The 13,890-nt window shown below is 44.9% G+C and overlaps 1 protein-coding gene across 5 annotated transcripts in view; it reads left to right on the top strand.

Moving 5' to 3' along the window:
* Positions 1 to 13,890, top strand: part of FBLN1 (fibulin 1) — a 1,130,965-nt gene that overhangs the window by 335,614 nt on the left and 781,461 nt on the right. For all 5 annotated transcript variants that reach the window (XR_003943425.1, XR_003943426.1, XR_003943427.1 and 2 more), the window contains exon 6: positions 3,921 to 4,022. Coding sequence is in view for 1 of the 5 variants with exons in the window: in XM_030215291.1 (XP_030071151.1) it covers positions 3,921 to 4,022 (102 nt within the window). In the remaining 4 variants the exon portion in view is untranslated. The remainder of the gene's footprint in view (positions 1 to 3,920; positions 4,023 to 13,890) is intronic.

The following is a 13,890-nucleotide window of genomic DNA, read 5'->3' as shown; positions in this document are numbered from 1 at the left end:
AAGGGGAGATAGTGGGGTTCTGCATGGATCTTCTGGGACCGCTGCTTTTTAACATATTTATAAATGATCTAGAGATGGGAGTAACTAGTGAGGTAATTAAATTTGCTGATTACGCAAAGTTATTCAAAATTGTTAAATCACAATCGGATTGTGAAAAATTACAAGAGGACCTTACGAGACTGGGCATCTAAATGGCAGATGACGTTTAATGTGAGCAAGTGCAAAGTGATGCATGTGGGAAAGAGGAACCTGAACTATAGTTACATAGTGCAAGGTTCCACATTAAGAGTCACCAACCAGGAAAGGGATCTGGGCATCATCATTGATGATACGTTCAAACCCTCTGCTCAGTGTGCGGCAGCGGCTAAGAAAGCAAATGGAATAATAGGTATTATTAGGAAAGGAATGGAAAACAAAAATGAGGATGTTATAATGACTTTGTATCACTTCATGGTGCGACCACACCTCAAATATTGTGTGTAGTTCTAGTCACTGCATCTCAATAAAGATGTGGAGGGGCATAATCGAAAGGGACGTCCTCGTTTCGATTTGGACGTCCTCACAAAATGTCCCCATCCAGAGGCAGAGAAACCCGTATTTTTGAAACAAAATGGATGTCCATCTTTCGTTTCGATAATACAGTCAGGGACGCCCAAATCCTGAAATGTGGTCGTCCTTAGAGATGGTCATCCCTAGACTTGCTCGTTTCTGATTTTCGGCGATAATCAAAACCAAGGACGTCCATCTCAGAAACGACCAAACGCAAACCATCTGGTTGTGGGAGGAGCCAGCATTTGTAGTGCACTGGTCCCCCTGACATGGCAGGACAACAACCGGGCAACCTAGGGGGCACTGCAGTGGACTTCACAAATTGCTCCCAGGTACATAGCTCCCTTACCTTGTGTGCTGAGCCCCCCAAAACCCACTACCCCCAACTGTACACCATTACCATAGCCTTTACAGGTGAAGGTGGGCACCTAGATGTGGGTACAGTTGGTTTGTGGTGGGTTTTGGAGGGCTTGCTGTTTCCTCCACAAATGTAACAGGTGGGGGGGAGGGGGGGGGATGGGGATGGGTCCGCCTGCCTGAAGTGCACTTTACTCACTAAAACTGCTCCAGGTACCTGCACACTGCTGTGATGGACCTGAGTATGACATCTGAGGCTGGCACAGAGGCTGACAAAAAATGTTTTAAAGATGTTTTTTGAGGGTGGGAGGGTGTTAGTGACCACTGGGGGAGTAAGGGGAGGTCATCCCCGATTCTCTCCAGTGGTCATCTGGTAATTTCGGGCACCTTTTTGTGCCTTGGTCTTAAGAAAAACACGACCAGGTAAAGTCGTCCAAGTGTTCGTCAGGGACGTCCTTGTTTCTTTCGATTATGGGTCGAGGGCGTTCTAGTGTTAGGCACGCCCAAGTCCTGCCTTCACTACACCTCCGATACACCCCCTTGAACTTTGGCCATCCCTGAGATGGAAAGCAGTTGGGGACGTCCAAAATCGGCTTTCGATTATACTGATTTGGATGACCCTGTGAGAAGGACGTCCATCTTCCGATTTATGTCGAAAGATGGGCGTTCTTCTCTTTCGAAAATAAGCCCAATAGTAGAATTTGAAAAGGTACAGAGAAGGGTGATGGAAATGATAAAGGGGATATGATGACTTTCCTATGAGGAAAGGCTAAAGCGGCTTGTGCTCTTCTGCTTAGAGAAAAAGACAGCTGAGGGGAGATATGATAGAGGTCTATAAAAATAATGAGTGGAGTGGAACGGGTAGACGTGAATCGCTTGTTTACTCTTTCCAAAAATGCTAGGACTAGGGGCATGCAATGAAGCTACAAAGTAGAAAATTTAAAACGAATCGGTAAAAATATTTCTTCTCATGTGTAATTAAACTTTGAAATTCGTTGCCAGAGAATGTGGTAAAAAGCAGTTAGCTTAGCAGAGTAAAAAAAAAAAGGTTTGGATAGCTTCCTAAAAGAAAAGTCCATAAGCCATGATTAAAATGGACTTGGGAAAAATCCACTGCTTATTTCTAGGATAAGCAGCATAAAATGTATCATACTGTTTTGGGATCTTGCCAATTACTTGTAACCTGGATTGGCCACTGTTGGATGCTGGGCTTGATGGACCTTCGGTCTGTCCCAGTATGGCAATACATATGTACTTATGTACTTATAATGTTGTACTTCCCAGCAGTGCAGCAGTACAATGGTTATTTAGTTGCTAGGACCAAATTTTAGTGCCATGACAATACACTGTTAGTGACATTAACTTTGAGAAACTGTTTTTTCTGTGGTAGAAGCTGAAGTGATATATTGAGAATTCAGAAATTTTAAACATAAAGCAGAGTAATCATAATAGCCCCAGCTAACTCCCATTGCCAGCAATAAACCCTGACCAGCAGCATTGAATTTCCAGGGTTTTTTTTTTGGTACCACGTACATGATATTCATCGGCTGACCGGCTGGGTTCTAGTGGCTATTTACGCGGGACTATCTGGCTGCTAAAATTTATTGGTCAGCCGGTGAAAATCAGCGGTAACTGGATATGTCATGTGATAGCCAGTGACTGGGCTAGCCGCTGACCGGGATATTCAGTTGGAGATAGCTGTTTATCTCCTGCTGAATATCGGTGGATAGCTGGCTTGAGTGTGTTTAATCGGCCAGGTTCTGTTCCTAGTGCCTAATGGTCCAAAATTTCTAATCCAGTAATTTGTGGTGTGTAGTTAATGACGTGCAGTAAGGGTTCTAGGGAGAGCACAAATAATAAAGGAGATAATGAGCATCCTTGTCTAGTGCCTCTCAAAATGGTGAAAGGGGCCATTTGGTCACCATTTATGAATTGTACAATGTATGAATGGCGTGCAAAAACCAACCCCGCAGTCCATTTCATAAGAGGTCATATACATTCTACTTAAGCATGTAAATGACTAAAATACTGACTCTTTTACATGTGTTGTTTGTTCTTAAAACTAGGTGTTCCCTTACAGAATGACCCCCTTATAGTATAATTTAATCGGGCAATATTCAGCCCACGGTGGTCATTGTTTTTATAAACACTGACTACCGTGCGCTAATTTGTGCCCAAAAAATGTAGTCAGAGTAGATTTTTAGCAATATTGTCTGATTGTGTTTCTCAATATCTGCTCTAGGGCTAGTCAGTGGGATTTAGCTGGGTAGGAGCCTTCCTACCTAGTTAAATTTCACTGAATATTAATCCTTAAGACATCTGAAATGCAACTGTGAATTTATCAACACGTTATTAAACAGTATTAATAAGGAAAATGCTTAAAAAAATTATAACATAGAAGTGGTGTTACCATAAATCATTTTTTATCTTCTTTTTCTGCATTAATTGAAATTTACAATGTTGAATATGATATAGTACTAACAATAGGGCAGTTGTGTCATGTTACACCTTAAATATGCATGCTTTCAATACGAGTAGAAACTTGTTGCAAGGCAACCAGAGAGGGTAAAACAGTATATACAAGTAAGCAAACAGACAAAAGCAGAACTGGGCCTTCAAGACTGGGACAGCAGGAGTCCTTTTGGCATACACAACGCCTGCCTCAGGGGTCCGAGTGTAAAATCAAGGTGGGGGACTCTGTGGAAACAGATGTCAGGTCTAGTGTATGATTCCCCACTGACGATAAAGCTGTAGCTCCAATGAAACGTTGTCAGTCAAAGCAAAACGCCCACCTTGATTTTACACTCGGTTCCATGAGGCAGGCGTTGTGTACGCCGAAACACGGCCTGTGCCTGGTTACATACCAATAAAGGACTCCTGCTGTCCCAGTCTTGAAGGCCTAGTTGTGGTTAGAAACTTGTTGCTAAATTTCAGTGCATAGTGCTGACTGTGTGAAAATAAGAGGAGCTAGGTTTGATTTAGATCTGATTTTATTTTAATTCCTCTTATTTCAGGAGCTGGTCCATGCAAACAGCAGTGCAGAGATACGGGCTCCAGTGTTGTCTGTTCCTGTTTTATGGGATACCAGCTTCAGCCTGATGGTGTCTCTTGTGAAGGTAAGATCACATTGTTGTGGTTAGAGCAGAGAACTGGGAATCCAGAATTTAAATCTCACTGTTGTTCCTTGTGACCTTGGGCAAATCACTTAACCCTCCGTTGCTTAACCCTCCATTGACTAACTACCTCAGCTTCCGGAAGAAGCTAAAAACTTACCTCTTCCCAAAGACTGCTGCATAACAATCCCTACCCTTTAGACCCCTTCGCTCCCTCTGGCCATGAGATCAGAGGACTAACTACCTAGCTTATGGAAGAGGTTAAAAACTTACCTCTTCCCAAAGACTGTTACATAACAATACTACTCTTCGGTCCCCTGACGGACTATAGAACTATCATATGAACACAAACCACTCTCACATCCCATAGTGTTAATAACATTGTATCTTACCAATAAGATTGTATTAACCTAATGTCCTAACTTGTACCAACTTATAACACTTGTACCAACTTATAACACTGTACCAATTTCTGTCCCACAGAGGATATAAACCACACTGAACCCTAACCAGGGGATATTAGCGGTATATAAGAGCTGAATTGAATTGAATTGCCTCAGATTTAAGCCCTCTAGGGCAGAGCTTTCCACATGTGGGTCAGGACCCAAAATGGGGGGTCACAAAACCCATTTTAGGGGTAGAAATCTGGGTCGGCTCTCTATAGGTGAATCTTTATTCTGCACCTCTGGAGAAGTGTCACAGTTTTATTTGTCATGATCATTGGGTCACGGCCACAGAAACGTTAAGCACTAAGTACAGAGAAATTCCTAGGATACCTGAACGTAACTTGCCTTGAGCTACTACTGAGAAGGCGAATGAGCTAAATTCTAATTGGTCAATATTGAAAGGGAGTAGTATCTGGGTAGAAGCAAACTCCTAACTAGATAACCTCCCGCTGACTGGGCCAAACCCAGATATTCAACGGTACATACCCGGATAGTCCACTGAATATCCAGGCAGATTACCTCAGCACTATCCAAGTACATTAGAACATAAGAACATAAGCTTTGCTATACTGAGATAGACCGAAGGTCCATCAAGCTCAGTATCCTGTTTCCAACTGTAGCCAATCCAGGTCACAAGTACCTGACAAGATTTTATGCTGCGTATCCTAGAAATAAGTAGTGAATTTTCACAAGTCCATCTTAATAATGGCTTGTGGACTTTTATTTTAGGAAATTATCCAAACCTTCTTAATAATGCTCATGGTCTAAGTAAAAAGGTTCAAGACTGATGTTGAAGAAAATTTGGATATTGTTGCTATTACAGAGGACGTGGTTCAGTGATGTGACCATACCGGGCTATAATGTTTTTAGGAAGGATAGAGAGGGCCGAAAGAGTTGGAGGACTGGCGCTGTTTGTGAGAGACAATATCAGAGCAGCTGAATACGGGGAGCCTGGAGAAAGAAAGAAGCTTATGGATCGTCCTGGACAGAGCAGATGAAACCTGTATCCACACAGGCAGTGGTGTGCTGGAGCCGGCTCGCATCGGCTTGCAAGAGCTGGTTGTTAAATTTTTAAAACTCTTGTGAGCCGGTTGTTCTGGCAGGCGAGCCAGCTCCCAGGGGTGGCGCAACCCGGCGGTAAGCGAGGTAAGCATGGCAGGAGGGCGTCACAAGCCATGCTGCTTACCTCACCTCCCGCCGTCCTGGGGGGTTTAAATCTTTGATTTACCTCCGTCGCAGCAGCCGCAGTGAAAGCCCTGCCCGTCTCTAGCCTTCCATTTGTTCTCATCAGTGTCCTGCTTTCTTCTGACGTCATTTCCTCTTTCTGTGAGGGCAGGACACTGACAGGAAATGAAGGGAAGGCTAGAGACGGGCAGGGCTTTCACTGATGCAGCTGCTGCAACAGAGATAAATCAAAGATTTAAACCACGCAGGGTGGCAGGAGCAAAAACAGGGATGTTGGAGGGAGAAGAGGGTGGGCAGGTAGGACATGTGGAGTGGGAGGGAAGGGGAGAGAGGAGCATCGAAGCCATCGATGGACATGGATGGGAGGGCAGGGCCCAGGGAGAGAGGAGAAATTGCTGGACATGGAGGGGAGAGCAGGGGAGAGAGGAGAATTGCTGGATATGGATGGATGAAGGAGGACAGGGGAGAGAGGAGAATTGCTGGATATGGATGGATAGATGGATGGAGGGCAGGGGAGAAGACAGTTGCTGGACATGGGTGGATGGAGGAGAGGGGAGAGTTGCTGGACATGGGTGGATGGAAGGGAGGGAAGAGGAGGGTTGCTGGACATGGATGGATGGAGGGGAGGACAGGGGGAGAGGAGAGTTTCAGGACATGGATGGAGGGATGGCAGGAGAAATTCTGGACTTGGATGGAGGGGAGGGAAGACAGGAAGGAGATGCACATGGATGGAGGGGAAGGGAGAGAGAGAAGAAATGCTGGACGTGGATGGAGGGGACAGAAGAGAGAGGAAGTGAGATGAACATGAATGGAGGGGAGAAATGAGAAATGCTGGACATGGATGGAGGAGAGGAAAGGGAGAGAGAAGAAATGCTGGACATGGGGGGAAGAGAGAGGAAGGAGATGAGGGAAAAGGAAGAGAGGAGAAAAACTGCACATGGATGGAGAAAATAGACAGAAGCTGGATCCACTGGACAGTCAAGTCTGCGGAGGACCCAGCTTTTACTTATGGATGTAGGGCAAGAAATGAAGAAGAAAGGCGGAGAATAAAGAAATAAATGGAAAGGAAGCCCTGGAAACGGAGTTAAGAGAGCAGCAGAATCAGATACTGGGCCAGCATGATCAGAAAAACAAAGTCACTAGACAACAAAGGCAGAAAAAAATCATTTTATTTTCATTTTAGTGTTTGGAATATGTCCACTTTGAGAATTTACATCTGTTATCATATTTTGCAATGTATAGCAACGCGTTTCTTTCTGTTTTTCTGGTATTGTGCTGCAGGCAGAGTCTAACTTCTTAGGATTTCAGGTTAATTTTTGAAGAATTTGAATAGGGGCTATCTCTGTTCTACATGTATGACTGCAAGGCCAAGTGTCTGAATAGGGATCTGTTTGTTTGGTTCTGAGATTTTGCTAACACATTGAGGGGCATAATCGAATGGGGCGCCCAGGATTTCATGAGGGCGTCCTCGCAGGACTGCCCCGCGAAGGGGCGGGGAAACCCGTATTATCAAAACAAGATGGGCGTGCATCTTTCGTTTCGATAATACGGTTAGGGACGCCCAAATCTCAGCATGTAGGTCGACCTTAGAGATGGTTGATCTAAATGTTGAGATGGTCGACCTTAGAGATGGTCATCCCCGGTTTTCGGCCATAATGGAAACCGAGGACGCCCATCTCAAAAACAACCAAATCCAAGCCCTTTGGCCGTGGGAGGAGCCAGAATTCGTAGTGCACTGGTCCGCCTGACATGCCAGGACATCAAACGGGCATCCTAGGGGACACTGCAGTGGACTTCAGAAATTGCTCCCAGGTGCATAGCTCCCTTACCTTGTGTGCTGAGCCCCCCACCCCCCACAACTGTACACCACTACCATAGCCCTTACGGGTGAAGGGGGGCCACCTACATGTGGATACAGTGGGTTTTTGGTGGGTTTTGGAGGGCTCACATTTACCACCACAAGTGTGACAGGTAGGTGGGGGATGGGCCTGGGTTCACCTGGCTGAAGTGCATTGCACCCACTAAAACTGATCCAGGGACCTGGGTATGACATTTGAGGCTGGCATAGAGGTTGGCAAAAATGTTTTGTTTTTTTTTTAGGGTGGGAGGGGGTTGGTAAGGGGAGGTCATCCCCAATTCCCTCTGGTGGTCATCTGGTCAGTTTGGGCACCTTTTTGAGGCTTGGTCGCAAGAAAAAATGGACCAAGTAAAGTCGGCCAAGTGCTCATCAGGGACGCCCTTCTTTTTTCCATTATCGGCCGAGGATGCCCATCTCTTAATCACGCCCCAGTCCCGCCTTCGCTACGGTGCCAACACACCCCCGTGAACTTTGGTCGTCCCTGCGAAAGAAAGCAGTTGAGGACGCCCAAATTTGGCTTTCGATTATGCTGATTTGGGCAACCCTGAGAGAAGGACACCCTTCTCCTGATTTGTGTCGAAAGATGGGCGCCCTTCTCTTTCGATAATAAGCCTGATAGGTTTTCAGAGTTGGCAAGACTGTCTGTTCTCCTAATTCATGGTCTGTATGCTAATTTGGTTTGTGTCATTTTGGATATACTACAGAGATTTTTTTTTTCCTGGTAAAGGGCTTCTAAAACAGACATCATGTTATGAGAATCAGGTTCTCAACATTAAAAGTTTGTATTTATTTACTTATTTATGGCATTTTATCCCACATTAAACATGAATTAGATTGGAACCTGGGAGCATTTATTTATTTTTTTGTCCTAGAGAGAGTAATGCATTGCTGCTCCCCCCCAGGCTTTCTCCCTGGCTATAGCCAGCTCTGTAATTTGGGGGGGGGGGGGCGGTGCATAGGTGGATGGGGGGCGCAGAAGTGGACCGGGGAGAGAGCCTGTTGTTAAACATTTACCAGCACATCAATGCACACAGGGGTTATATACAGACCTCTGGCACAAACAGAGAAGCTAGACAAGGATCTGATAGAAGATATTCAAAAGATTGGTATGAAAGGGGAGGTGCTACTGTTAGGAGACTTCAGCTTGTCTGATGTGGATTGGAACGTCCCATCTGCAGAATCGGAAAGAAGTACGGAGATTGTGGACACCTGTCGAAGTGCCTTGCTCAGACAAATGGTGATGGAGCCCACAAGGGAAGGGTCGGTGCTGGATCTAGTGCTCACGAATGGAGGAAGTGTTTCCAGTATCCGGGTGGGTGCCCACCTATGTAATAGTGATCATCACACAATATGGTTTGATATAAGGGCAAAGGCGGAGAGTAGATGCACAAAACTCAAAGTACTGGATTTCAGACGTACTGATTTTGATAAAATGGGGGAATACCTGAAGAAGGAGCTGTTGGCATGGGAAGGCGTAGGTGAAGTGGAAAATCGGTAGTCAAATCTAAACGCTGCTATAAATATGGTAAACAAAAACAAGAGAAACAGGAAGCCTATATGGTTCTCCAAACAAGTAGTTGAAAAAATAAGAGCGAAAGAGGCTTTGTTCAAGAAATACAAAAGAACGCAACGAGAGGATCATGGAAAGAATTATCGGATTAAACTCAAAGAAGCGAACAGGGAAATACGGCTAGTGAAAGCGCAAGCAGAAAAGAAAATGGCTAAAGATGTAAAGAGAGATGACAAGACCTTTTTCAGATATATTGGAGAAAGGAGAAAAGATAGGAATGGAATTGCAAGACTGAAAGATAATGAGAATGGCTATGTGGAGAGTGATGAGGATAAAGCGAACATGCTAAACAATTACTTCTCTTCGGTGTTTATAGAGGAAAATTCTGGAGAAGAACCATGGTTGTCTCCCGAGGGAATATCTGGGAATGAAGTGGATACTGCGCCGTTTATGGAAGAAGAGAATCATCTCTATTCCTCTCCTCCCCCCCCCCCCTTCTCTGCCCTTCTCATGTGCCCTATGGAATGCCCGCTCTTTCTGCAACAAACTTTCCTATATCCATGACCTTTTTATCTCTCGTAGCCTCCATCTGCTCGCCATAACAGAAACTTGGCTCTGCCCTGAAGACTCTGCTTCAGTCGCAGCCCTCTGCCATGGTGGTTATCTCTTCTCCCATACTCCTCGCCCTGCTGGCCGCGGTAGTGGTGTTGGACTATTACTCTCACCCTCTTCCAAATTTCAATCTCTTGTGCCACCTCAGTCTCTCAGCTTTTCTTCCTTTGAAGTCCACTCCGTCCACCTATTCACTCCTTTGCCTCTTCGAATAGCAGTTATTTATCGTCCCCCTGATAAGTCCCTTTCATCCTTTCTCAGCGAATTCGATGCTTGGTTTTCCTTCTTTCATGATCCTTCTTCCCCCTCCCTCATCCTTGGCAACTTTAACATTCATTCTAATGATCCCTCCAACTCTTACATTTCCCAGTTTCTCGCCTTAACATCCTCCTTCAATCTCCAACTATGCTCCACTTCCCCCACTCACCAAAACGGTCACTGTCTTGATCTTATCTTCGCCTATAACTGCTCTCCCTCCAATTCCTTTGCCTCATCTTTCCCTCTCTGACCATCATCTAATAACCTTCACACTTAAACTTCCTCCTGCCCAATCCCGTCCAATCTTAACCAGTTTATCTAGGAATCTACATGTTATTCCTGGAATTGTGGATTTTTCCCAAATCCATTTAGTAGCGGTTTATGGACTTGTCCTTTAGGAAACCGTCCAACCCCTTTTAAAACTCTGCTAAGCTAACCGCCTTCACTACTTTCTCCGGCAACAAATTCCAGAGTTTAATTATACGTTGGGTGAAGAAAAATTTTCTCCGGTTTGTTTTAAATTTACTACACTGTAGTTTCATCGCATGCCCCCTAGTCCTAGTATTTTTGGAAAGCGTGAACAGACGCTTCACATCCACCTGTTCCACTCCACTCATTATTTTATATACCTCTATCATGTCTCCCCTCAGCCATCTCTTCTCCAGGCTGAATAGCCCTAGCCTCCTTAATCTTTTCTTCATAGGGAAGTCGTCCCATCTCCGCTATCATTTTAGTCGCCCTTCTCTGCACCTTTTTTCAATTCTACTATATCTTTCTTGAGATGCGGAGACCAGAATTGACACAATACTCAAGGTGCGGTCGCACCATGGAGCGATACAACGGCATTATAACATCCTCACACCTGTTTTCCATACCTTTCCTAATAATACCCAACATTCTATTCGCTTTCCTAGCCGCAGCAGCACACTGAGCAGAAAGTTTCAGTGTATTATCGATGTCGACACCCAGATCCCTTTCTTGGTCCGTAACTCCTAACGTGGAACCTTGCATGACGTAGCTATAATTCGGGTTCTTTTTTTCCCACATGCATCACCTTGCACTTGCTCACATTAAACGTCATCTGCCATTTAGCCGCCCAGTCTCCCAGTCCTGTCGCGATTTAACAACTTTGAATAACTTTGTGTCATCAGCAAATTTAATTACCTCGCTAGTTACTCCCATCTCTAAATCATTTATAAATATATTAAAAAGCAGCGGTCCTAGCACAGACCCCTGAGGAACCCACTAACTACCCTTCTCCATTGTGAATACTGCCCATTTAACCCCACTCTCTGTTTCCTATCCTTCAACCAGTTTTTAATCCACAATAGGACATTTCCTCCTATCCCATGACCCTCCAATTTCCTCTGTAGCCTTTCATGAGGTACCTTGTCAAACGCCTTTTGGAAATCCAGATACACAATATCAACCGGTTCCCCTTTGTCCACATGTTTTTTTTTAGTCCTTCAAAGAATTGAAGTAAATTGGTCAGGCAAGATTTCCCCACACAAAAGCCGTGCTGACTCGGTCTCAGTAATCCATGTCCTCGGATGTGCTCTGTAATTTTGTTTTTAATAATAGCCTCTACCATTTTCCCCGGCACTGACGTCAGACTCACCGGTCTATAATTTCCCGGATCTCTCCTGGAGCCTATTTTAGAAATCGGTGTTACATTGGCCACCCTGCAATCTTCCGGTACCACGCTCTATTTTAAGGATAAGTTGCATATCACTAGCAGTAGCTCCGCAAGCTCATTTTTCAGTTCTATCAGTACTCTAGGATGAATACCATCCGGTCCAGGAGATTTGCAACTCTTCAGTTTGCTGAACTGCCCCATTACGTCCTCCAGGTTTACCGTGAAGTCAGTAAGTTTCTCCGACTCGTCCGCTTGAAATACCATTTCCGACACCGGTATCCCACCCAAATCTTCCTCGGTGAAGACCGAAGCAAAGAATTCATTCAGTCTCTCCGCTACGTCTTTGTCTTCCTTGATTGCCCCTTTTACCCCTCGGTCATCCAGCGGCCCAACCGATTCTTTTGCCGGCTTCCTGCTTTTAATATACCGAAAAAATTTTTTACTATGTTTTTTTGCCTCTAATGCTATCTTTTTTTCGTAATCCCTCTTGGCCTTCTTTATCTGCGCCTTGCATTTGCATTGACACTCCTTATGCTGCTTCTTGTTATTTTCAGACGGTTCCTTCTTCCATTTTCTGAAGGTGTTTCTTTTAGCCCTAATAGCTTCCTTCACTTCACTTTTCAACCAGGCCGGCTGTCTTTTGGACTTCCGTCTTTCTTTTCTAATTCGCGGAATATGTATGGCCTGGGCCTCCAGGATGGTATTTTTGAACAGCGTCCACGCCTGTTGTACGGTTTTTACTCTCTCAGTTGCCCCCCTAAGTTTTTTTTTACCGTTCTTCTCATTTTATCATAGTCTCCTTTTTTAAAGTTAAACGCTAACGTATTTGACTTTCTGTGTACAGTTACTTCAAGGTCGATATCAAAACTGATCATATTATGATCACTGTTATCAAGTGGCCCCAGTACCATAACGCCCCTCACCAGATCATGCGCTCCATTAAGGACCAAGTCTAGAATTTTTCCTTCTCTCGTCGGCTCCTGCACCAGCTGCTCCATAAAGTTGTCCTTGATTTCATCAAGGAATTGTACTTCTCTAGCGTGTCCCGATGTTACATTTACCCAGTCTATATTTGGATAATTGAAGTCACCCATTATTATCACATTGCCCATTTTGTTCGCGTCTCTGATTTCTTTTATCATTTCTGCGTCTACCTGCTCGTCCTGGCAGGTACACTCCTATCACCGTTTTTTTCCCTTTTATACATGGAATTTCAACCCACAATGATTCAAAGGTGTGACTTGTGTGCTGCTGAATTTGTAAGCTATCTGAGTCAAGGCTCTCGTTAATATACAATGCTACCCCTCCACCAGTCCAGTCCACCCTATCACTACGATATACTTTGTACCCCGGTATGACAGTGGCCCACTGGTTATCCTCCTTCCACCAGGTCTCAGTAATGCCTATTATATCCAATTTTTCATTTAGTGCAATATATTCCATCTTTCCCATCTTATTTCTTAGACTCCTAGCATTTGCATATAGACATTTCAGAGTATGTTTGTTGTTCCTATTTGCATGATGATTAGTACCTGACACTATTGATTTGCCATCTTTTGTCTGATCTTTAGTTGTATTTAAGGGCACCTGGCCTACCACGGTCTGTTGTGCAACCTCACTATCCAGAAACCCTATCTTCCCTGTTTGTGAGGTATCTTTGCAAGATACCTTTTCCCGAACCATGCGCTTTTGAGCGACTGTCGGCCTTCCCCCCATTTCTAGTTTAAAAGCTGCTCTATCTTCTTTTTAAATGCCGACGCCAGCAGCCTGGTCCCACCCTGGTTAAGGTGGAGCCCATCCTTTCGGAATAGGTTCCCCCTTCCCCAGAATGTTGCCCAGTTCCTAACAAATCTAAAACCCTCCTCCCTGCACCATCGTCTCATCCATGCATTGAGACTCCGGAGCTCTGCCTGTCTCTTGAGCCCTGCGCGTGGAACAGGTAGCATTTCAGAAAATGCTACCCTAGAGGATCTGGATTTGAGCTTTCTACCTAAGAGCCTAAATTTGGCTTCCAGAACCTCTCTCCCACATTTTCCTATGTCATTGGTACCCACATGTACCAAGACAGCGGACTCCTCCCCAGCACTATCTAGAATCCTATCTGGGTGACGTGTGAGGTCCGCCACCTTCGCACCAGGCAGGCAAGTCACCAGGCGATCCTCACGTCCACCAGCCACCCAGCTATCTATATGCCTAATGATCGAATCACCAACTACAACAGCTGTCCTAACCTTTCCCTCCCGGGCAGCACTTGGAGACATATCCTCGGTGCGAGAGGATAGTACATCCCCTGGTGGGCAGGTTTGTTTGTTTGTTTTGTTACATTTGTACCCCGCGCTTTCCCACTCATGGCAGGCTCAATGCGG

This window comes from Microcaecilia unicolor, chromosome 9 (assembly GCF_901765095.1).
Source record: "Microcaecilia unicolor chromosome 9, aMicUni1.1, whole genome shotgun sequence".
NCBI classification, from domain to species: Eukaryota; Metazoa; Chordata; class Amphibia; order Gymnophiona; family Siphonopidae; genus Microcaecilia; species Microcaecilia unicolor.
This window is presented reverse-complemented; position numbering and strand designations above follow the sequence as displayed.